Consider the following 25,088-nt stretch of genomic DNA (forward strand, 5'->3'; position numbering starts at 1 on the left):
GATTTGTTGTTAAAAGTATTAGAAAAACCACAAACAGTTAGAATATGAGAAAATATTTGTGAAAGGATTTTTGAAGCAAAAAGTTAATGTTAGTCTAAAAGTGATGTTGGTTATGTTAATTTTATGATTACCGATTTATTTTTTACATTACACGCCCTTTTTCATTAAAGAAATACAATTTTTTTTGTTCTTAAAAATTATATTTTGTTTGTTGCTTAGTTCCAATTATTATATATGTTTATGGACTTAAACCTAAGATAACTTAATTCGTTCTTTCAAAAAATATCAAAATTTCCTTTTTTTTGAAAAACATGTTTAGGTTTCACAATATTTTAATTATAGGTACAGATTTTAATTATTAGCCTCAAGATACATATATGGAGTTAATTGGTCCAAAAAAATATGTTCATAGCATCCCAGGATTACTTAGAGCCAACAAAACATAGTCCGGCCTTCTGATGCAAAATTTAGATTAGAAATAAAACCGAATAGGGTATTAGATTTAGGCTTTTATTATTGAAAATCTATCCTTCGGCGTTAATTTTGTTATCACCTTAGGGACGTGCACTATTACATCGGCTTAGTAATTCCTTGACATCTCTTTCCATTAGGCAGTTTTAAATAAAGAATAAAATAAAACCATTTTGTTCCATAAAATTATCGTTAGGTAATGATTTTCAGATATTATATGTTTGATAAAGTAACGAATGTGTCTGAAGTAGTTCAGTGCACTTTCAATGTAACAAGTTGGAAATGTAGCCAGAGGTAAGGAATGAAGTATTTTTAGAAGCAATCTATAAAAAAAATAGTGTTTCTGTCTATGTGTCAGTACGTGAAATTGGATTTTAAGTGTTAACTGACTTCAACAAGAGCCATCATGTGCTTATTTAGCTTTAACTTTTTATAAGTTAACTTTTGTTTAATGCGTTGCGAAATTGTTCACACATGGCGTATTAGGTATTATTGTTTAAAAATCATCTATGTACTGTACACCAACTAAAATACAGATATTTTTTGCTGCTCTAACCACTGAATAATCGTCCTTGTTTACGGCAGAATTACACCATTAGTTACTTCTTGATTTTTAAGCAAAATGTTTAGAATAGTAAACGATAGGTGAAATAACTTGGCAGCGTATAATATTACACAAAATTTGCATTTGTTGAGTTGGATATGTGTGAGTGTGTGAGGGTGAGCAAAGTTATATTATTCATTTTTTATAAGAAGGATTTTTATGAAATTTGATATATTTAAGTATCATATATGTTCGCATTTTACCGTTTTGTTCAGTTTGGTATTAAAATTTTATTTATACAGTTATTTTGATTCCTAAAAGCTTTTCTGTGTGTTGACAGTTGTAACTATTCCTATTTATTTAACGTTATTTATAACATCAATCTTATTTCAATTAGGTTAATCTTCTTTAATTTGTGAAACAATTGGAAATTATATTTATTACAATTGCATAAACCTTTCACACCAAATAATTTTTCTGTTTACTTATCGATTCTTTAAGAGACTAGGTAAACTACTTGATTTTGTTGATTTTGAGGTAGGATAATAATATGGGTTTATTTAAGAAACTACTTATCTTTAATAGAAACATTTTGGATTTTTGAGTATATAATATTTTAGGGTCTAGGAAATAATGATGCCTAGTGGAAGGGGTGGGGGCTATGTCCCCTACATTTCAAATTCCTACGCCATCCGGCAGGAAATACAAAGGTTCGAGTCCGTGCATCCGTCCATCTACGCAATTTATGATCTGATCGACTTGGTGCATGATCCATACCTGGTGCAACAAATTAGAGAACATGTTGTCTGTATTGAAGGTGAGTTAGGAAATATTTTTATACAATATATCCCCGCCAGCCTGAACAAACCTTTTCGATTTAATGTTGCTTTTTTTCAATTTAATCATCGTTATCAACAAAGAAAATAAAGAAAGAAATATTTTTAGACAGGGGGTTTAATGATTTTTATTTATCCTAAACTTGTTTTAGATTCATTTGTGAATTCTCAAGAATGGACTCTTTCCAGAGCCGTGCCAGATTTAAGGTGAGTCATTTGTCTAAATCTTTAAAATTACCTACAAATGTATATTCAATGCTATCTTTTTATATCCAGAAGATGTAACTGCAGATTTTCCTCCACATTTGATATGTTTAAAAAGTTGAATCTTGTCTATAGCAATCCATGATCCATTTATATACCTGAAAAAATCATATGACTTGTCTGAAAGCAAGAACCCAATTGGTTCTGCAGTCAGCGAGATTTTAAGCCTATTCTAGACAGATTTTCTTTTATATTTGTTAGTTATTTGTTTGGCTTTTAAGATCTCGCTAACCACTGATCCTTATTGGTTCTTCATTTTAGGGTAGCTTCATATTGAGCTATTTTATCTAGAATCTAGGGAGGGGGGGAGGGTGCAACAGCTAATATTATACTTAATGCTAAAAATTTGTAATATATTATATAATTATAATATTAAGTTATTACTCTGTGTTTATTTAGACTTGGAATTGTTGGTTCTCTATCAAGTGGAAAATCAGCTCTGGTACATAGATATTTAACTGGCAGCTACATGCAGGTCTGTTACATTGACAAAAGTTTTTACTAAAAATATTGAAAAACTCGAGGTAGGTACCTTTATCGATTGGTTTAACTAAGCGTGTCCAAACTTCTCAACCAATAATTTTTATCTTCAGAAGGATTAAATTGTTTATTATCAGGGCTCTAAATAATTTTTTCGACCATTGTCTTATCCCTTAAGATCTCTAGAACTATTTGGCTTTATATTAAAACAACATACTAAGAATATATACCTACATGATATTGTATAGCGCACATTTTAAGTAGGTAAGGGTTAAATAAACATACAGTAGTATATATGTAATTCACGGTTTTTATTTGTTTACAGGAAGAATCACCAGAGGGTGGAAGGTTTAAGAAAGAAGTAGTTGTGGACGGACAGTCCTATCTTTTACTTATCAGAGATGAGGGTGGTCCTCCTGAATTACAGGTAATTTTCATATGTACTGTTAGTTTATTATTGCTGAAAAGTGTATTGTTTATTTACTAGCACTTGAGGTAATGAAGGTTTTTTTTGTGATTTCTTTTGATGGCATTAAAAACACCCCCCCCCCCCTCCTGTCAATTGCCTCTAGAGGCCCCTATCGGCGTAGTCGCTAGTCATATCATAAAATGTATAGGTATGAATCACATAATTGGGAAAGATAAAGTTTTAAAAATCCTAATTGAAATATCAGAAAGATAAAAATATTTTGACATGATTAACAAATATAAAGTAAATAAATACAAATGTTTTCAGCTTATTAAATAAATAAAAATTGCAGATTTTATGAAATTGATAATTACATCATAACAATTACACGCAATAGATTTTAAAAGTCATTGTTTCAATAGTATTATTTTTCAAAATGACATTTCTAATTTCATATAAAATAAAAGGGATAGCTCTATGGTGAGGTGTTTTAACATGAGTAAAACTTGGTTTAAATACCTATTTATTTATTAATTTCAAGATTAACTTATTGCTTTAAAACACAAGTAAGTTTATCATCTTAAAGTTAATCTTGATAATTAAGAAAACCTATTTTGTTCTTTTTTAAGGGATTATTCTCTAAAATGTAACCAAATTAATTTGATAACTTAAAATGCATTAAGTTGCAAACATAGGGAGGGAGATTTTGTATGCTTTTACGTAAACAGAAAGCTTTAAAGCCTCTATACAAGTGAAAGCTTTCAAACTATTTGCTTTGGGACAGGCTAGGATTATTCTAACTGAAAAACTTTGACCGTTTGGCGGCTGACCCGCGGCGTAGCTTTGATTAATGTTATCATCATTGTTTTTGACAGTTATCTGAGTTGCTAGTTGAGAGATTTTACTCAGCTCATACCAATAACGAAATTAATCCGGAAAAAAATCACTAAACCTATACGTGTTTTTCAGCTGTCGTTGGGGGGCAACACATCGTAAAATTGACGACCTCTCCATTTGCCCCCCAAATATTATTTTAGATTTAATTCCCTTGTTGGTTATACCTTATTCCTGGATTTTACTGCAAATTTGCGATGATTGATTTTAACCATATTTTATTAATTTGTGAGAAAACACAATTTTGACAATAAGTATCATAGAATTTGACAGACATATGTATATAAATTGATATCCAAAAAAATAAAATGAAACTTTATATTTTTACTTTTCCAAGAAGGCTTGTTGTAGGATTTCATTTAAAGCTGTTGATTCTGTTATATTTAATAATCTTATAATTAAGATATATTTTTAGGACTACAATAGAAATCAACGTGATTTTAAATATCCATTTGAATAACTAAGAATAAAACTAATATAAACTTAAATGACTATATTTAAAAACAAATTTATCAGATACCTACCAAACCTTAATGGAACAGCTATTTTAGAAAAAAATCTGGGTAAAAATTTGACAACGAAATATAAATGTTTATGTCAAAAGATTAGACCGGCTCTACATACGAACTCTTTATCTCTACCTTTCTTTTAGTTTATTTTTATCTTCAGTTAAAAATATTTTTTTTAATAGAAACCTTTTTATTTCAGTTTACAGCCTGGGTTGATGCATTAGTGTTTGTGTTCAGTTTAGAAAATGACACCAGTTTTTCAGCCATTTATAATTACTATGCCAAAATGGCACAATACAGGTACAAATTTTCAGTCATTTTTAATTATCATGCCAAAATGGCGCAATTAAGGTAATCCTTTACAGCCATTTTCATTAGTATGCCAAAATAAAGATACAGTTCTTCAGCCATATATCATTTGTATGACAAAATGGCGCAATACAGGTACAGTAATTCAGCCATTTATGATTATTAAGCCGAGATGGCGCAAAACAAGTACAGATTTTCAGCGACATACAAATACTATGTCAATATGGCGCGATAAAGAACAGTTTTTCAGCCATTTATACAGGGTGCCGGAGCCGTATAATTTTGATGCGGCTCCGGCTCCGGCTCCGGCTCCGCGGAGCCGTATTTGGAAATACGGCTCCCGGCTCCGGCTCCAGCTCCGGCTCCGGCTCCGGCTCCTACCTTAAAATTAATATATCAATTTTTTTTCATTATTGAATTTGATAAAATAAAATAAATAATATAAAATATTTTGCTTTTATTTGATTAAAGCTATATAAAAGTAGAAGGATGTGTGTCTATTTGTTAAGTAACAATAGTTTTTCAGTTTATTATATGGAAATAGACCGTTGCCAAATTATAATATTACTTTAAAAAATCATTTTTAGCTAGTCCGGAGCCGGAGCCGTTTTTAACGAAAAATACGGCTCCGGATCCGGCTCCGGCTCCACCAAAAATGTTGCTGCTCCCGGCTCCCGGCTCCGGCTCCGGCTCCAGAACACTGCATTTATAATTACTATTCCAAAACGGCGCAATACTGGTACAAATTTTCAGCCATTTTCAATTAATATGTCAAAAGGGCGCAATCCTTTTAACTTTAAGACATTTATAATTACTATGCCAAAAGGACCAATAAAGAATAGTTTTTTTTTACTGCTATTGTGATTGAATTGAATAACTTATTGGTTTTTAATTTTTTCTTTTTATTTTAGAAATCTACAAGATGTACCTTTAATACTTGTCGGAACTCAAGGTGAAATTTTTTTAATTTTTAATGGAGCAATTACTGCAAAATATACGCTGTCTAATAGACTATAAAAGTTTTAAAGATTTTTAATCAATATAATAGATTTGAAATCTGCATAAAATTTTAAGGATTTTTTATAAAATTCGTTTTTTATATAATTCTTTATTTAAAGGCGCAAATACGATTTAAGTTAATAAATTTTGACCAATAGGATAGCTGGATTGGAAACTACCTACGCTCTAATTGGTTGAATGATGTACGTCACTTAAGCTTCTCCAATCAGAGCGCAGATAGTTTTCAATCCACCAATCACAGATCTCAAAATTATTTAACTTAATTTGTATTTGTGCCTTTAAATAAAGAATTATATAAAAAACTAATTTTATAAAAAATCCTTAAAACTTTATGCAGATTTAAAATCTATTATATTGATTAAAAATCTTTCCAACTTTTATAGTCTACTGTCTAATGAACAAATTATCTCATTCTTTAGCTAAAATTTGTTCAAACTTTTTCGATAGGTTGAAAATAATCGTAGAAAATTGTATACCTATGATACGATACGATGCATGATTTTTCATCTTTGCTTAAACCCGGTTCTAATCCAGTATAGGTATAGTAATCGGATTCAAAACCAAACTGTAATAAAAACAAAATTTTGTTTAGACGCAATCTGTGACAAAAATCCGCGAATTATCGAGGAGTCTCGAGCGAGGAAGTTGTCCACGGACCTGAACCGCTGCGCGTACTACGAGACCTGTGCCACTTATGGTCTCAACGTTGAGAGGGTCTTTCAAGATGGTACGTTTTTATTTATAATTGCTTACTGCCTAACTCGTTATTATTTTTAAATTTTCATTCCTATCTTAATCTAAAATTATAAATGTTTGAAATAATAAAAGTTATGAGTTTATGAGTAATGATTTGCTTCGCTTATACATTATTTTAGATATTCAATGTATTAAAATGATTTTCTGTTTTAATTTCTCCAAGAGTTAAGTTATTTTTATGAGACTTTTATTGAAAATCAACATTCATATAAGATTGTTTTTATTTCAGCTTGCCAAAAAATAGTCCAGTTAAAATCAACAAACAACACATCCTCATCTATTTACCAACAGATACCTAGACCTTACTCTTCCAACCTTTCCTCACCTAGTAATGGGTAAGAAGTTTTATTTTTATTTACTGATGGCCGTGCCCCAAGCATCTAGGGGCTTCTCCCTAGAAGGTAGTGGGAAACTCGCACATGTATTTTGTATCTAAAAAAAATTGAGGGGGGGGTGTTATATTTTCTTGGGTCGGTCTAGCCGTTTATTAAATCTTAAGGGGCATACATACTTACAGACACCATGTTTCTTTAGTACATTTATTAACTATTTTTTTGTTGAAATTAAATCGGTTCTGAACTGTGCATAAAAAATCTTTTATTTGTTTAAAACATTATAAAAAGTATGATAAAATGATTTATTACGTTTCCGCGGACAAGTCTCATTATAACTAAAATTAGAATAACTAGACATAAATCTTGCCAATCCCCCACCAAACAACAAAAGTTCCAACATCTAGCTAAACTGCATTAGACTGAAGAGGGTGCTATCGCTATGTTTACCCAAATATATTTTAAAATAGATATTGATAAGAAAAGACTTTTGTTTCCCTCTAGTTAATTTATCATTAACTAAAGTTATTTTCACAAATTCAAAAAAATTCTTGGGGATTGTTTTACTCATAGAGTATCTCTGCTCATGATTAACATTTAGCCACTCAGAAACATTTTACCTAGTGAGTTTTGTCCTTTTTGGGAAAGTCCAATTCATGCACTTTTCCATACTCGCTGTACACATCTACACACACACACAAACATTTCAAAATAAACAAGGATGACAACATCCGTAAGTATCGAATCAGAATAAAATTATGGAATGGACAAACGAAAAAAAACACGAATTACAGAGCAGATGTCTAGTTATCATAACAAAGAACAAAAAACAATGCATAGACTAGATGTGCATATGTCACAGGAATCTTCACTAAAATTTCAGCTCTCTATCTTTAATAGCAGCCGAGAAAGTCACATTTGCTCCATAGCGATACGAACTGACTGACTGACAGACAGACAAAGTGAATTCTAGTGGAGCTTAAAATACACTAGGGTTGGCAATCCGTATCCGAATCTGGGATTAGGAATCCGCCCAATTTTTAGCCAATTTTGGAATCCGAATCCGGAATCCGTTTTTTAATAGCGGATTCTTAATTGGTAGGCTAAAATTAGCGTCTTGAGTTTTTTCTTTCAACTCCGCCTTTTTGAAGGCAAAGATTATCATCATTATATATTATATAATATCTTTTAAAATTTGGTTCTATTCTCGGAAGTGAAATATTGAGAACACCAAGAACATTAATGTTTAGGACGTGTGTAGCACTTAGGTAATTTTTTAAAAAGCCTTTAAAAATATAGCTAGAATCCGGAATCCGCGGGAATCCACCTTTTTTTTAGACGGATTCTTGTAAGAATCCGAATCCAGTCCAAAAATTGGACGGATTGCCATCCCTAAAATACACACAAGACATATTATGAATGAAAGGAAAAGTATTGTGGCTGAAATTGACAATAAAATAATGTTTGTTAAAAACATATTAAAGGTATAAGAAATGGACTATTTTACCCTTACTTGTGGCTGCTATGCTAGCATCAGTAAGGGGTTCTGTATTCGAAAAGGGTAGGAAGGGGCAGAAAAATGAGCTTAAAATCATAATATGCATTTATGCGAAGCCTCCTTAGATCAAAAAAGTGTTTTTTTTATGAATTATTGCAATATTTTTGTCACACACACGCACCCACACACACTCAAACACTCACACACACAAACACACACACAAACACGCACACACAGACGGAGGCAAGACTAAAAGCATTTACTCATAATTCTAAGAAATATAAATTTGAAATTGTCCATACTTCACGGAAAAACATTTTGACCACAATTTCACGACAAACTTCAAGTGGCTTTTTATCAAAACATTTAGTAACATCCCTTAAATATCCACTAGGCCGTCCTTATGATGCAAGTGAGTCCATTTTTAAAATTTAGATAACTAGCGGCTATGTCCTTAGACGCCTCTAGGAGCACTTAAGGGAGGGGGAGGAAATGGGAATTGCCCCCCCCCCCCACTTTTATTTGTAGCTATAAAAAGAAAAAGATTGCACCATCCCCCAAAATATTTATAAACATTACAGAGACTTGCAAAGAGCTACATTGTAAAGGAGAATCATATCGGTTTAGTGGTTTTCGAGACAATTGGATACAGACAGACACACACAGATCCTGTTATATAAGGATAACTTTTAACAAATGTCTTTTTTTGATTTTCACAAAATCAAAGTAATACTTCTGACTAAAGCAGGCATGTCACAGAATTAAAGAGGAATTTAAAATACAAATTTTATTCTCCAAATCAAATATCTAGGCTGGCTGATTTGTTATTTAATGAAGGACTGTTCATACATCATAAATTAAAAATCCTCATATTAAAACCAGTTTGTTAGCCCTCAGGGGCCGAAGGCCTGGGCTAACAAGACTGGTATTAATTTTATTATTTTTATATTAATATTCGTGGGAAATTGACAGAATTGCGAAGCTATACATAATTTTTTTTATTATGGCTGAGTATCGGTTCTATTCCAGCGGATTTTCCCCGTATATTAAGAGACAAGGGACACTTTTTTAAACTTTATTATTCTGTGAAAGTTCTTAAAATTGTTTTTGTAACTCCAAATATAAAGTTTTCCAAGGACATATTGAATGCAATAATATCAATTTATTCATCAGACTATTGCACAGACAAATTTTGTAGTTCTTTCAAAATTTCCCTAAATCGATGTTGTTTTAAAATACCAGGGAGGAGGAGGACATTGACTGTAAATTTTACCGGTACCCAAAGTTTTCTAGATACGTCCCCTCATTAGGTACGTTGGCTATAAAAATGAGGGTACTTTCCTTAAAAATAAAAAGTTGATTCGTAATTTTCAACCAAGAATTATGACCTGAAGAAGGAATAATTTTGTTTATCCTATTCCTCATGACTATGTAAATTGTACATCGATATGTCGTTTGTTGTCTATAATAAAAAATATCTGGTTTATTTTGCAATTACAACTGATTAGGTAAAAAGACAAAATAAAACAAAACCTTTCCTTGAATTGAAATAATATTTTGTAAAAAAAAACTACTCTGTGAATCATAAAAAGTCTCCGTCGAAGTGCATCTTTATTCATCCTTCATTTCTCCTCCCCCTGACTCATAGCACAAATTTTCACTCTGGCTCCAAAATTTTAGAGACTTTAAAGGATAACACTGAAAATATCGAATTTTAAAAAGATAAACGTATATGAAATGTATTGAAACCAGGACTAGGTCAATTGGAATTAAACGTACCCCCTTTTCTCCTATTAATCTTATAAAGGCAGAAGAATGCATGTAGGGAGGGGACAATGGTCTGTTCATTATACTAGTTCCCAAAGTTTTATAATAGCTTAACAACTTTGGGGACTTTAGTGAATATTGATTGGCTGTTTAATTAAATTAAGTGTTCAAACGTTTCAATCACTATTTGATATACAGAAGACCTTGATATAATTATAACTAAATAATGCGATTTTCTACATATTTAATAACTTTTCTTTTCTCTCTCTTTTTATGATCACTAAACAGTGAAAATCTGATCTATAACTTGCTTTGTCCGTTTGTCATTCTTATTTTTTGCTTCGCGGCTTATGCATGTTTCCATCCTTGTTTACCTTAAAATATATTTCAATTTTTAGCCTTAAATATTTTCTCCTTGCAATGAGATGATATTTTTGCTATAGTGTCCGCTACTTTTGGGATATATATTTTAGTCTGAACTAAAACAATATCCATTCTACAACACTACCGGATAATCTTTCTTAGTGTAATACAATACTTTGATCATTATACATTTAAACTTAGTTGTTAAAAGGTTAATTTTTATGACGGTGATAATTATCATACAATATTTATATTAATGTATTGATATATGAAGTTAATATGTTCACGTTACGAAGATTAAGTAATAGGTAGATTTTTTTTTGACATTTGTCCGCTGAAAATTTAATTTTTGTTGAATGCCCATACGATACGTTTTTAGATATGTTTTGGTTGGCAAATCATCATAGAGAAAAAAATAAAAGAGAGGAATCGAAGCAACTAGAAGACGAAAATAGGCAGTGGGCCTAGAGGCCTACTTAGCGCTGTTGCCGCGCTAAAATTTATTGCTATTCCACTACTTTTCAAATGGGAGGATTAAAAATAATTTAAAAAAATATTTTTTTACTTTTTACTATTTCCATATTTAGGTCAAGAATATTAGATTAGATATTTTCGTTTTAATGTTTTAATTAAAAATCACATAGAATTTTATTTTTATTTAAAAAAAATTTGTTCTTGAAAGATGAATCCTTCTATTTCTAAAAAGGGGGAAATTTTTTTCATAATGAACATTCAGCTGATTCTGACCGCCCACGGCTGATTGCTAAATATCGTTTTTCTTTTTATTCACATTATTATTTATGATTGACTTACAAAAAGCCCTGGGCGGTTTTTGATTTTCGTCTGCTTCTAAATTTAGGGATGGGGAAGTAGTATTTTACCATGAAAAAGGGGTGAGTATTCATCCTCTTATCCTTTTTCCTTATGCAAATCATATAAAACCACTTGCGGCTTTGCCCCTATCCTCTAGGGGCTGTGCCCATAGAGGTAATTTTAAAAAAATAAGTACCTCTGGTGAGACCACCACATTTAAAATTAAATGCCTGAAAAATTGAGGGGAATATTTTTTTTGTTTTGGGGGGGGGGGGGTTGTGGGTGTCCCACCCCCTAAGAAAATAGCTTAAAACCACCACAGATACAGTAGATTTATTCCCTGAAGTGTAGAATCCAATCGGTTCTGTGGTTTCCGAGATCATAAGCTACAGACGAACGGACAGACATCAAGCTACTTTGTATTACAGAGTAGATATATTCTTTTTCTTCACACTTGTATTCAGCGCAAAAAAAATCGAATTTGTTACCATTAAAATAAAAATATTGAAAAGTTAGAAAAATATCCAAATAAACCATCATACGAACTATATATGAAAAAAGCCTAAAACCATCCTGCGAACAATGTGAGGCTTACTTAAAATGGAAAACTCTAATCGATTCAGTAGTTATCGGAAGCCGACATACAAAAAACTTAATACTTTAAGTAACAGGATTAAGAAAAATTTATTGTTTTTTTTGTCATTTTTACTCAAATTTTTATTAACTAATGTTTTTTTAGGTATGCCAACACAAATATAACTCAACAATCCCCCGTCCTTGGCAGTTTTAATCCGGTAAGTTTAGTTTTAACATGGACGACAGCATCCATAGCAAACATCTTAATTTAAAATGAAAGCAAAACTTTCGAATCAATAGAAAATTCATACAAAAAATAGGCATTCTATCTTAAATAGCAGTAGTTAGAAAAACTATAGCTTAATGCGCGTAGAATTATAGGGTGCCCAGTCTCGTAATATTGGACTAACTGGGGCCTTTAAATTCACCCCTCTAATCCCTCTTAAATAATTGTTGTAATTATAAATTATGTAAACTATGTAAATTTAAGAAAAAAAACACATTAGTTTGATAATTATAAAGAAGCCATAGATGAATACATACTCACACAAACACACACACACATACACATACAAGTACTTTACATATATTTCACTAGTTCAATGTTAAGTTTCAACCATGCATTATTATAATTCTTAAATATTTAAGTAATAAAAGTGCATAGGTAGTTAAATTGTGATAAAACAAGGATGACAACATCAAAATAGCGAAGCTTGTTAAATCTGACATTAAGATAAACGTGCATTAACAAATAAAATGTATCAAAATATTATTTAGAAATCTTAACGTCATATTTAACGAAAGGTTATAAGAGACACTCTAACTTTGACTATTTTGACTAAAGCTAGAAAAAATTAATATGGAATTCCATTAGATATATAATATATACTTATATCAAACTTGTTTAGCTGGTAATTTACAGAAACAATTTATAGATGTTTTGATGTTTGTATGTCTCGACACAACATAACGTTGATTGCTGCATTTCAAAAAGGCAACAGTTTTTATGAAAACTTGTTAAAAAAATTATATTCAATTTTTTAAGGACCGAATAAGCCTTCCAACAAGTAACAGTTTGATGATAAATGCGACGGCAATGGAGGACTTCAGAAATAAAATTCAGGACAGGACCCAGCTGAGTTCAGAGAGGCTGCACACGAGGATGCAGGACAGAAACTCTATGCCTAACCATCCCAGCAGTGCGGGTATGCTAATTTTTTTTATGTGCAACATATTATCTCAGTGATAAATATTTATTTAGCGCAAACGAGGTCTTTTCTCAAGAGTTTTTTTCTTGATTTTTCTACCAAATATAATATAGGTATTCAAAAAGGTATTTTTTCTTTGAATATCTTATTCATAATAAGATTTACATATATTTTTGCTTCAAAACTTATTACAAATTAGCTATTTAGTAATAAATTTAGTTTATTTTTTATTGACTTATATCCACTTAAAATGTTTTTTTTTTCAGGTTTGATAAGTACAAACTCTAGCACTGAGCGTCACCACAACGATACAATGACAACCACAAGCTCAACCAACTCCTTGGGGACGGCGGGAGTGGTGGGTGCCGGGGTGCGCATGTGGGAGCAACGTGTTGGAGGGGGACCATCACAGCCGGGGGGCGGTGGTGGCCTTGGCGCGGCACTCTTTGATAAACAAGAAGTGGCGGCTATGAATAGCTCGGGCAGTGCTTCAGGTCAGATTAAAACTTTATATTCAAGTATCAGAAAAAGTTAATACTGTTATATTATTTTTAAAAATCAATTTTACTGCAGTCTATTTTTTACCCTCGTTATTTTCCCTAAACTTATTTTTCTTTGTCATTAATCTAGCTGTTGCCATTTCCAAAATCCATTACAATCAATAATAATATTAAGATTTTTTGCTTGTATTTTATATACATAAAAAGATATATAAACAGTATAATTATGAGGTAAACAAAGGATTTTTAATTGAAAATAATCTTATTGTGTTTATAGGTGATAACAAAGACACCCTAACTTTGGGTGAGCTGCCCACACCCTCCTCAACCCCCACCAGCGTCAGAAAAAACAGGCGGCGAAGCAACCTTTTTACACCCGGCAAAGCAACCAAAAACGAGGACAAAAAGGCCGCCCTTGGTCTGACTGGGTCAGATAACAAGGGCGAGGTGGGCAGTGGCCGCAGTATTCCAGTAAGACAGGGGTACCTCTACAAAAAGTCAAACAAATCTTTCTCCAAAGATTGGAAAAAGAAATATGTTGCGCTATCAGAGGAGGGACGCATGACGTATTATCCCTCACTGCATGATTACATGGACAACAGTCACGGCAAAGACATCCCGTTGACGTGTGTAACGGTCAAGGTGCCCGGGCAGCAGGGACCGCGCGGCATGCGCACTGTCCCGGTCATGGGCAACAGCGGGATCACAAGTCATGCCGCCACCACAGAGTCCAGTTCACTGAGGTCAGTTTTTAAGAGATGAAATGAAAATATATATTTTCCTATTATTTTTTCGTGTCGTCTGCGTTTAAATCAATCAGTTACATTCAGTTAACAAACCAAACATCGTGTAAATACTGCAAATATTATAACACTTATAAACAATAACATCAAGTTGTCAACTAAAACCCAAAATAAGTACCTACATTTTCCTAATATGTTTTTTATACCTAATCTACTTTTCTATCTGTCTAGCTTTCTTTTTCTATTAAATTTAACAAGTAGTATTTTAAACCCCGTCAATTAAAATTACTGAAATGTACATATTTTGATTCTTAGTTTCAATACCGTCGTTTTTATTTTATGCGAAAATGCCGCGAAATTATTTTTATCATCGCGGCAATTATTCTTTAGAAGAATAAACAAACACATATTTTATTCTCTTGAAAACTCACCTCTGCCCCAATACTAGTGGTAACAGCAGCAAGGAGAGAGTCACGCTCACTGGATTCGAGGTGTTGAGGGAGGGAGGGGGCAGTGGCAATGACGACGGAGAAAATACAAATACGGGTTCCAATAACAAAGACAAGTTTGAAGGTAACCTTTATAATTATGACATTCAATGAATTTTGAGAATAGTCTCTAAAATTGAATGCTAGAAATATAATGCATGTAAAAATAAGATGGGAATTAACAGTAAACTTAAATCACACACAAACATCATATACCTAAGAATTTTATTTTTCATACAGTTGAAGAAAGTCGAAATAGGCAAGTTTAAGAAAATATTATTATTAATTAGCAGTTATATTTTATCTGATAAAATACTAATAATATTTTTCTTTTATATGGTAGGAAATAATAGTTATATAATTCTTAGGACCTATGAATAGATACATTGAAAAGGAGAACCATATCTAGAGATTCTTTGGTACTCTACATACTGTTACTTATATTATAAGAAAGATTAATTTATTTGCAGGACGAGACAGTAAGACTGAACAAACAACGCCAAATGTAAAGAAAAGACACAGGTAGGAAAATATTCTATGATTGGCTGGTTCAAACTAGCAGTGTCTACAATTTTCAACCAATAATTTAAATCTGCTGATTTTGTTCACGTCATTTGTTTTGTTTGTTTACATCATTGGAGATGTGCATTTATTTACCACCCACTGTTTTTCCCTAATCATGATCACCGCTTCATCCCCTTGAATGCTTTACAATGCAAGATAAACCATTTTGTCTGTCTGTCCGTCCATCAGCCAGTCCGTCAGTCCGTAACTCTATAGGGAAAATGTGATTATCTCGGCTGCTAATAAAGTTAGACAGCAGAAATTTTTATGAAGATTCCTACTATTTATGCACATCTGCTCTATACATTTATTTTGTCCGTCTGTCTGTCGGTTTTGTTTAAAAAGACAGAAACCTTATTTTAGGTAAAAAAAGGCATCAGTTTTCATTAAAAATATTCTTTTTTTTTCTTTGCCATGAGAACTGAACATCTGCTATATATAACTCACTTGGTCCGTTTGTCCATTTAATTATTTTTTGTGCTTCGTCACTTACGGTTGTTGTTCAGGGAGGGAGGGCTGTTTATTACACTAGTCCCCAAAGTTTTATAATAAAGTTTTCTTATTCGTTAGCTCATGAAGTTTGGGTACTTTGAATTTCGATTGGTTATTTTATTAAGTTGAGTGTCCAAACGTTTCTACCACTAAATGTATTCTACAGATTGTATTTTTGTGTATTATCATTGGGGATGATTGTACATAAATTTATCGGTCATTGTCTTATCCCTTTCAATTCCTGGATGTTATCATCCATTTTTTTCTTTCAGACGGGTGAAGTCAAGCAATGTGAAGGGTGGTGGCCTCGCGGAGGATGAGGAATCTTGGGAGTTCCAGATTGTATCTCTGGACAACAAGACCTGGCACTTCGAGGCGGGCAGCCTAGAGGAGAGGGATCAGTGGGTGGAGGCCATTGAGGCGGAGATACTTAATAGCTTACAGGTTCATTTATATCTAGCATTTTTAAGATAATACAGTGGGAGAGATAAAGACAGAATTAAAGTATAGTTGCGTGGTTTACTGTGGGCAAGGATTAGTTGTTTATTGCATCGTATTATAAACAGCTTTCTTCAGATATAAAAATGTACAATTATATGATTAAAACCATTTTTTAGCTATGAGATGCCAAAGGCATGTGCTAAAAAACAGATTTTTATCTTTTGATTGTTTATTTTTATATTCGTAGAAAACTAGATATAATACGAAGCTATACATAATTTTTCAGTATGGCTGAGATCCGGTTTTAATCCACTGGATATTTATCGGTTTCGAAGCGATACTAGAAAAAAATTCTGGATTACAATTTAGACACAATTTATATTCTAGAGTTCTAGTTTTGTTTACAATAACTACCTAGTGTAAATTCAAGTTTCTAATAATACCAGGATCTTATATGGATTAATTTATTTAGGGGAACCAAAGTTCTAAGAGCAAAGCTGGAGGAAATACCGGCAGCGTGGATCAAGGTCCGGCAATCAACAGGATCAGATCTCAAGTGGCTGGAAATTTGAAGTAAGTCTCTTTTTCAAGGACATATAGAAAAAAATAAAAGAGAGGAATCGAAGCAACTAGAAGACGAAAATAGGCAGTGGGCCTAGAGGCCTACTCAGCGCTGTTGCCGCGCTAAAATTTATTGCTATTCCACTACTTTTCAAATGGGAGGATTAAAAATTATTTTTAAAAATATTTTTTTACTTTTTACTATTTCCATATTTAGGGCAAGAATATTAGATTAGATATTTTCGTTTTAATGTTTTAATTAAAAATTACATAGAATTTAATTTTTATTTAAAAAAATTTGTTCATGAAAGATGAATCCTTCTATTTCTAAAAAGGGGGAAATTTTTTTCATAATGAACATCCAGTGCAGTTGTACCAAAAATTTCCAAGATCATAATTTTCAGACAATAAAAAAGCTTACCTACTTCTTTATTTTTTCTCTTTAAAGATTCTCTTTAAACACCTCCCCCGTTTTATAAAAAGATGCTAATTCCCCCCCAACCCCAAGAGGATATAAGCAGTAAAAAACCCCGCAGGGGGTATAATTTTTTAACACTTCTTTCTTATTTAGTCTTTTAAAAGGATTCAAAATGCTATTATATTTATATATATTTTTTAACTCTTATTTTATACATCTTAATTGGAACTGATGATCTATTTTTATAGAGAAACATATGTATTCCATCAATAAAAAAAGTTAAAAAATTAAACTGTGTTTATACATATAATAATTCTTTATATAATAGGATGACTGCAACTGCATTTAAAAAGATAAAAAGAATATCAAGAAAATGAAGAATATTTGTGAATGATTTTTAAATTGATACGAAGGCGGTGTAGTGGTTGTATTGTTCATTTTCAACCTATCCTTAGATCTTTTATTTAAAAAAATTCCTAACTGTTTTAATTTCAGATGTGTAGACTGTGAAAGCTTGAATCCTGATTGGGCCAGTTTAAACCTGGGAGTTCTGGTTTGCATAGAGTGTTCTGGTATTCATAGGAATCTAGGCAGTCATATCTCTAGGGTAAGTATATACTATATAGTTCTGGTATTCATAGGAATCTAGGCAGTCATATCTCTAGGGTAAGTACACAGTATACACTGTACACAGCCCTAGTCAAAAAGATCGTAATTTTTTTTCAATAAATAATCCCAAAACCCTGTTTATCTTTTTTGTAGGTTCGTAGTTTGAACCTGGATGAGTGGCCGCCTGGGCACCTGGCAGTGATGCTGGCCCTGGGCAACCAGCTTGCCAACTCTGTCTGGGAACACAACATCACAATACCTTATAGAAAACCAAATCCAAGTACTCCAAGGTATAATATAGCTCTATTTGAATTTTACAATTAAACTGAATCCAAGCTTATTTAACTGGCGGGAGGCACCTAACCATACACGTCCTTGGACCTAACCTATTCGACAAAAACCTAACCTGATTGATTACTGTTAGTTACATTACTTTGTCCATTATTTCAGGGAGGAGAAGGAAAGGTTTATCAAGGCCAAATATGAGCGGAAAGAATTCCTGAAACCCTTACCTCCAGGCTCGGGTAGCCCGGCTCAGAATCTTATTGATTCTGTTTGCAGGTACCGTACATTTCCAATGACAATACACAAAATGACCCCTTTTTGTAGATTACAATTTTAGGTTGAAACGTTTGGACACTCATTAATGAACCTATCAATCAAAATTTAATAAATTTCCCAAAAGTTTTAAGCTAACGAATAAGAAAACGCAGGAATAAGGTATAACCAACAAGGGAATTAAATCTAAAATAATATTTGGGGGGCAAATGGAGAGGTCGTCAATTTTACGATGTGTTGCCCCCCAACGACAGGTGTAAAAACACGTATAGGTTTCGTGTTTTTTTCCGAATTAATTTTGTTATTGGTATGAGCTGAAGAAAACGTTATTTTTTTTTATAAACTTTAGGGACTAGTGTAATAAACATCCTAATTTCACGTCCCTCCCAGCTGGGACCTTTAAAATATTTTGAACAAACTAAATTTCACGCCTAAAAATAATTCTTAAGCAAAAAGTTCACAAATCTGCAATTTGAGGAAATTTACTTTTTTGTCATATCTTTTATTGCTCTATATTTCAGATCAGATACCCTTGGTGTCACCTTAGCCCTTGCTCACTGTCCAGAGGTAAGCTGCGTACACTTGGTTCTTGCTTAATCTCGTCTTTTTATAAAGAAACATACAAGTTCAAAGTAAATGTATTTATAATTTTTAATTGCTTTTATCGCATCGTACTATAGACAGCTTTCCGCGGATAGGAAAATATACAATTTTAAGATTAAAATCAGTTCTTTGGCCCCGAGATATTGAAGGCACGGGCTAAAAAAACCTTTTTTTATCTTATTACTGTACATTTTCATATTTGTAGAAAACTAGATATCATACGATGCTATACCTAACTTTTCAGTACAGCTGAGAACCGGTTCTAATCCACTATATATTTATCGGCTTTTAAGTGATACTGGAAAATATATTCCCCTGATACATTGAATTACTCTTTTTGAATATTAGGATAATTGGAGGATAAGTTACAAGAATGTTATTTTGTCAAATCTAATGATGATCCACCTACCTTACTTCTCGAGAATTTGAAGCTAATTTTATATGCTTGTTTAGGATGAGGTGAACTCCGTAATATCCCCGCGAGACACACGGACCCCCCTCCATCTTGCCGCCGCCCTTGGACACCTTCCTATTTCACAGCTTCTAATATGGGTATGTACTATGTATGTATTTGTAACTATCAGGACTTGGCAGCTGCGACTAAGTCTCAAATTTAAACCCGTTTGGATGCTTTTTTTTGGTAAAGAGGGATCGCCATATTTTTGTTCGGTTTAGACTTCCAGCAGTAGGTCCGGTTTATACTTGCACCTGATTACAGGGGTGTATATTCTGCACAAGATTTATTTTTTTTCCCCTGCTACAAAAATTTTTATTTTTTTTCCCCCCTAGTTTTTTCTTAAAAAGTAGGGGGGAAAATAGAAAAATATTTAAAAAACTCTATATTTTATTTATTTTATTTCTCCTACCACACATTTTTTTAGTTTTTTTAACCAAGGAGGTGGGCGAAATCAGGAAAAAATGTTTTCAGTTTTCTTAATTTTTACATTTTTTTTCCCTCCAACCACTTATTTTTTATTCCCCCCCCCCCCTGAGCCGGGGATCCCATGCAGAATATATACCTCTGTCTGATTAAAAAAAAAAAATAGCAAAAGGTTGATTTTCTTGACGCTCACGAGCCCTAGTGACAATGAAAAAGATATACACCCTAAGAAAAGCTATTTTCTTTCAACTATTTAAAAATAATATGATTATTTTCTATGTTTAAAAAAAAAAACTTGCCAGTGCTTAGCCTTGAATTTTAAATTAATTCAAAACTCGATTGAATTAATATACTGAACATAGTTTATAAGCAGTTTTCTATTAAATAATAGGCAAACTTGTTTTTTATTAATTAGACTTATTTTCATATTTTAAATAATTAATCTTCAGGGATAAAAGTATGGAATTAATTTGAACATAATTTTGAAAATTACTTTTCAATTTTAGGCCAATTGCAATCTGCATCAGCTGGACAATGAGGGGCGCAGCTGTTTGACACACGCGCGCAACAGCGGTGCACAGGAGGTGTGTGAGCTGTTGATATCCGCCGGGTGTCTAGAGAGTGCTTCCTCCTCTGGGGGCAGCACCCTCCCCCGCAGACGCGGATCTTTTTCAACAAGGGTCAAAGAGGGTGGGGGTGGTAGAAGTAAAGAGGTCGCCTCCAGTGTTCTTTGAATATTTTTATTTCACAGATTTAGCGGCCTTTTGATTCAGTTACGGTTACGTCATAGTGGTTGGGATGAAAAATAGCAGGACAAACAAACATTTAAAGATAAAACATTTTTTTATCATTTTAAGGTAAATTATGATAATGAATCTAATACCTACCTACCTACCAAAGTGATAATATTATTGATAAAAGATAACAAATAATCACTTAAACGCTTACATAAATCGCTGTAATAACTATAAATAAGTGTAATACAATGTTAATAAGGCCAAATGATTTTTTTTTGTATAAAAATTGTCACTTTTTTATATTGAATATTTAATATAAAGTATTTTTAGATACTTTTTGAATGCTGTTTTATAGCTTGACAATGTTTTTTTCGTACAATTTTGGATAAAAGTCATAAATTCGACGGGAGGTATTTTTACAAAACAGTAGAAATACTTTTGGTGTATTAATTTTTGCCAATGTAGACTTCAATAATTCAACTAATAAGAAATAGCCAAGAATCCATAATGCTAGAAAAATATATCATTTTCAGTTTCATATATTTAAAAAATATGCATATGCATTCAACAACGAATACAAATAATGTGCAAAAAATACCTTTCTTCGTAAATCTGACGTAAATCCAATTTTGTGTTTGAAATATTATTCGTTATTGAGTTAAAACCTGACCCAATATTTTTCTTAAATTGACGAATTTTTTTATGTATAAAACAACTTTCTGGGATTATAAGTCAAATTATGTAGTTAAAAAAGCAAAATATATTTCAATTCAAATTAAGTTATGTATGTATGAAAAAGAATGGTTTGATTGAATAATAATTAGCTAGTAAAATATTTCATCGACCAATTTCTAGTCAAATTTTCATACAAAAAAACCCTGCAATTTCGTGTTAATTAAATAGATATTTTTAAAAAAAATTTAATTTATTTATAATTAACAAAACTAACATTATTTTATTTTTATTTATAGTTCAGAATAGAAAAAAAACATACATATTTTAATACTACCTAAAATACAATTTATAATGAAACATAACATGAAATTGCTTCAAAACCTACATTATCGTTATTTTAGAATTTTAAACGACTTTGACATTACAAAAAACTATTTTTGATAATTTTCGATAATTAATTTTATTTCTCTAAAGGTTAAGAACTATGTCTATTTATTAATCCTATTAGAATTAAATGGTAAGTTTCCTTTTTTAGTCAGTGAACAAATCCACCTCCCCCCTGTAATATCTAAACTTTATTTTGCTAATGAAAAGACTAGGCCCATACGGTTTAAATACTAAAGGATACTAGCCCTTTGGATCTTGTCTAAAGCTTAGTTAACCACACCTAGCCTAAAAAATGTATCAAAAAGTTCACATGGCAAGTCAAATGGTTCAATGGCTAAAAAAGGGAATCAGCCTAACAACCTGATGAATATAAATATGTTTCCAATCCAAAGATATTGAGTTTTAAAATTGAAATAATTCTTCACGTACCTTGCATTTATTTTTTTAGTATTGATAATTTGTTAATGCATTAGTTTAAAAAAACATATCCAGTTGATTTAGTTCATTTATGTTTATCATTATCTAGGGTTGTGCCGGATACCGGATATTTTGTATCCGTCCGGTTATCTGGCCAACGCCGGATATCCGGAAAATTACCAGATATCCGGCCGGATAACTGGATATCTGGCATTAGAAATCAGCCGGATATCCAGAATCCTTATAGTTTCAATATCCGGTATCCGGCCAGATATTGAAAATTGCCGGATATCCGACCCAACCCTATCATTATCATTATTTAAGATATTATAATAATAAAGTTCTAAAGCATTATGAAGTAACCAAATTGCAATATTTATGTAAAATGTAAATGAATGTAAAGACGAATATTTATTTTTGTTAGGCCTAATGTATAAAGTTCAGTATTTTTAACAATTTTGTTTTATATAATGGGGTGTGGGACGTGGGTACGTTACTGCAGAATAATAAACATCCAAAAAATGTAAGTAAAATTAAGAGTAAATATGATTGGTATACTTCAGCAGTTGTGCCTTCATTGTCCTGCTTTAAAACAACTTCCAAGTAAATTCATAAAGTGATGGAACTTTTTTGGCCTTTAAAGCACGACGTCTTGAGTTAAAAATTCTTTATATTGACTTTTAACAGTGGCAATTCTGCCCGCTTCATTTAAAACAGCTAAACAATTCAATAGATCATTGCCACTGAAATTTAAGCTATTTTACATGATATACTTTGGGTCTAAAATATTGTGACTTATTTGTTTTTGTTGTTTTGATGAAATGCATGAAATCATACGCTATGTTCTATTTGATTAAGAAGTTGAAGGTAGCCAGTAAATTAAATATTACAGCTTATACCCACAACGTAATTAATTTGAAAGAAAATCACTAAAAAATACGTAGATTTCAACTGTCGTTGGGGGTCATCACATAGTAGAATTGAAGAATTTTACATCTGCCCCAGAAATATCATTCCAGATTTGTTTCGCTTGTGGGTTATACCTTATATCTGGTAATATAAGCACAACATTTTTAAGTTAAATTAACTTTTAGTTGATTTGCATTATGATTTTTGGAATGTTTATAAGGTTGATGAGGAGAATATCATATAAGTTAGTTTTTTTTTTGACAGAAAAATGGAAATTTTGAATTCAAAGTCAAGATTACTATAATTATTTTTTTTTATGGCAGAATTACCTTCTAACTTTCTTAGTCTTACATAACATAGTGCATACTGAATACTGATTTATAATGATGTGATAATTCAAAGGACAATTTTTATGAAATTTGATATTGATTCTTAACTGTAATAATACATTATTATCATTTACAAACGTTGTTATTATTTAGAGCGGAGCTTCCTACATAAGAATAGCTCTTCTCGTTTATTTAGGAATGTTAGAATTTTTCTATTGGATGTAAACTTCTCCCGGCGATTCCTGTGGCAGTTACAGTGGCGTGAACATGGTTTTATCGTATGGGGGGGGGGGGGTGAACTTTGGATCAGTTGATGTAAATTTCTGAATAGTATGTCTTATGGTGAATGGAATATAAACAAAAAAGGATAAACATTCTAAAAATAATTTTATATCCTTTAATATAAAGTAGTAAGTTTTTTTTGTTCTGTAGCTTAGGCTTTTAATATCTACTAAACCTTATGGGTTCCTCATTGTAGAGAAGCTTAGCCACAGTGCGTTTAAAGGTGCATTGACTTTTGTGTCAGAACCTAAATTGGGACATAGTTCATTCCAAAACCCCTAGGTTAGGTAACTTCATTTCCCCTTTCCATAAAATCTTCAAGTTCAATTTTCATCCACCAGGAGTTACCGCATAATCATGACAAGAAAAGCAAAGATTATTTACTTAAAATTTTGAACAAGTTTGCTTTTATAAAGTTCTTCATAAAACCACTCCTTAAGTGAGTTGATTCATGGCCATTTTTATCAGTTGCTTTGCTAAGGTCACGGAAATTCAGCCTTAAATAAATCATATTTAGAGAGCACGGTTGGACCCTCAGATGTCAAAACTTTATTTTAGTGTTTGGCCAAAATGACTTTGCAATTGTATCTGTAAGTACGTCTAATAACACCCTTTGCTATTTTTAAAATCCTAGAAAATTTTTTTTGCAAGAAAATTGCATAAATTCGCAACCTTTTTTAGAACCCCTACATAACTCGAGTTTTAAAACTTTTATATAAAATCCTTTTTACAAAAAATATCAATAATTACTTAAAATTAAACCTGAAAGAAAAAAAATCTCATTACACGTGTTAATTTGCATGTTTTAGGTCTTTTTTTGAGGAAAGTATAACTTCCACATTTTTGACAATAATTATATTTTTTTAACATTTCAAAGTAAAATATAATAAAACTTAAACGATTTTTCTTGAATTATCAGTTGAAAATTTCATCAAACATGCAATTTAAGTGATGAAAATTTAATAAAATCATTTTTTGAATGTTTAGAATTACCAATTTTCTACATTTAAAACAAAATGTTAACAAAATTTAAAAACATTTTAACATATAACTTCAAAAATCAATAACATTTTATAAAAAGATGTTTCAAAAAATAAATCATTAAAAGGTATTAAAATGCATTTCAAATTACTTAAAATTAAAACGAGAACATCTTTTTACAATGTATTCTGTGTAATAGAGTTTAAATGACATGATTAGTGAATGAAATATTTCCTAAACTCATTAAGCCTTTTTGTGACTATATTAAAAATAATTTATTTTGTTTTATAGTGTTTTTTTATTCAAATATTTGACAAAATTTTCCCTACGTCAATAAAATAAAGTCAGTTTTTTACTGTTTCCAGGTTTTTCTTTATAATTATAACAATTAAATATAATATAAATCTTCATTATCTTTTATTTGAATTATCATACACATTAAAATGTAAAGTATAAGCTAGAATA

The 25,088-nt window shown here is 31.6% G+C and overlaps 1 protein-coding gene across 9 annotated transcripts; it reads left to right on the plus strand.

Annotated features, from left to right (window-relative positions):
* Positions 1 to 674: 674 nt before the first annotated feature.
* LOC145330204 (centaurin-gamma-1A-like) lies at positions 675 to 23,497 on the plus strand. 9 transcript variants are annotated; one of them, XR_013883319.1, is made up of 26 exons: positions 680 to 765; positions 1,636 to 1,832; positions 2,004 to 2,058; positions 2,515 to 2,590; positions 2,921 to 3,022; positions 4,607 to 4,707; positions 5,628 to 5,668; positions 6,329 to 6,463; positions 6,722 to 6,827; positions 12,005 to 12,059; positions 12,887 to 13,046; positions 13,316 to 13,543; positions 13,827 to 14,292; positions 14,741 to 14,865; positions 15,251 to 15,302; positions 16,109 to 16,280; positions 16,750 to 16,850; positions 17,752 to 17,863; positions 18,019 to 18,155; positions 18,316 to 18,426; positions 18,945 to 18,990; positions 19,480 to 19,578; positions 20,413 to 21,835; positions 22,049 to 22,232; positions 22,447 to 22,989; positions 23,355 to 23,497. XR_013883319.1 is itself a non-coding variant. In XM_080174810.1 (23 exons), the coding sequence occupies exons 2-23, from the start codon at positions 1,649 to 1,651 to the stop codon at positions 20,638 to 20,640; spliced, it is 2,892 nt and encodes a 963-aa protein (XP_080030936.1). In that variant the 5' UTR covers positions 675 to 765; positions 1,636 to 1,648; the 3' UTR covers positions 20,641 to 23,497. The 9 variants fall into 9 exon arrangements, 2 of the variants coding, with proteins under 2 accessions (XP_080030936.1, XP_080030937.1); XR_013883317.1 differs by having other exon boundaries at positions 23,377 to 23,497; XR_013883318.1 differs by having other exon boundaries at positions 22,447 to 22,982; positions 23,377 to 23,497.
* The last annotated feature ends 1,591 nt before the right edge of the window (positions 23,498 to 25,088 follow it).

This window comes from Acartia tonsa, chromosome 10 (genome assembly GCF_053477335.1).
Source record: "Acartia tonsa isolate MP-2025a chromosome 10, ASM5347733v1, whole genome shotgun sequence".
In the NCBI taxonomy this organism is placed as follows: domain Eukaryota; kingdom Metazoa; phylum Arthropoda; class Copepoda; order Calanoida; family Acartiidae; genus Acartia; species Acartia tonsa.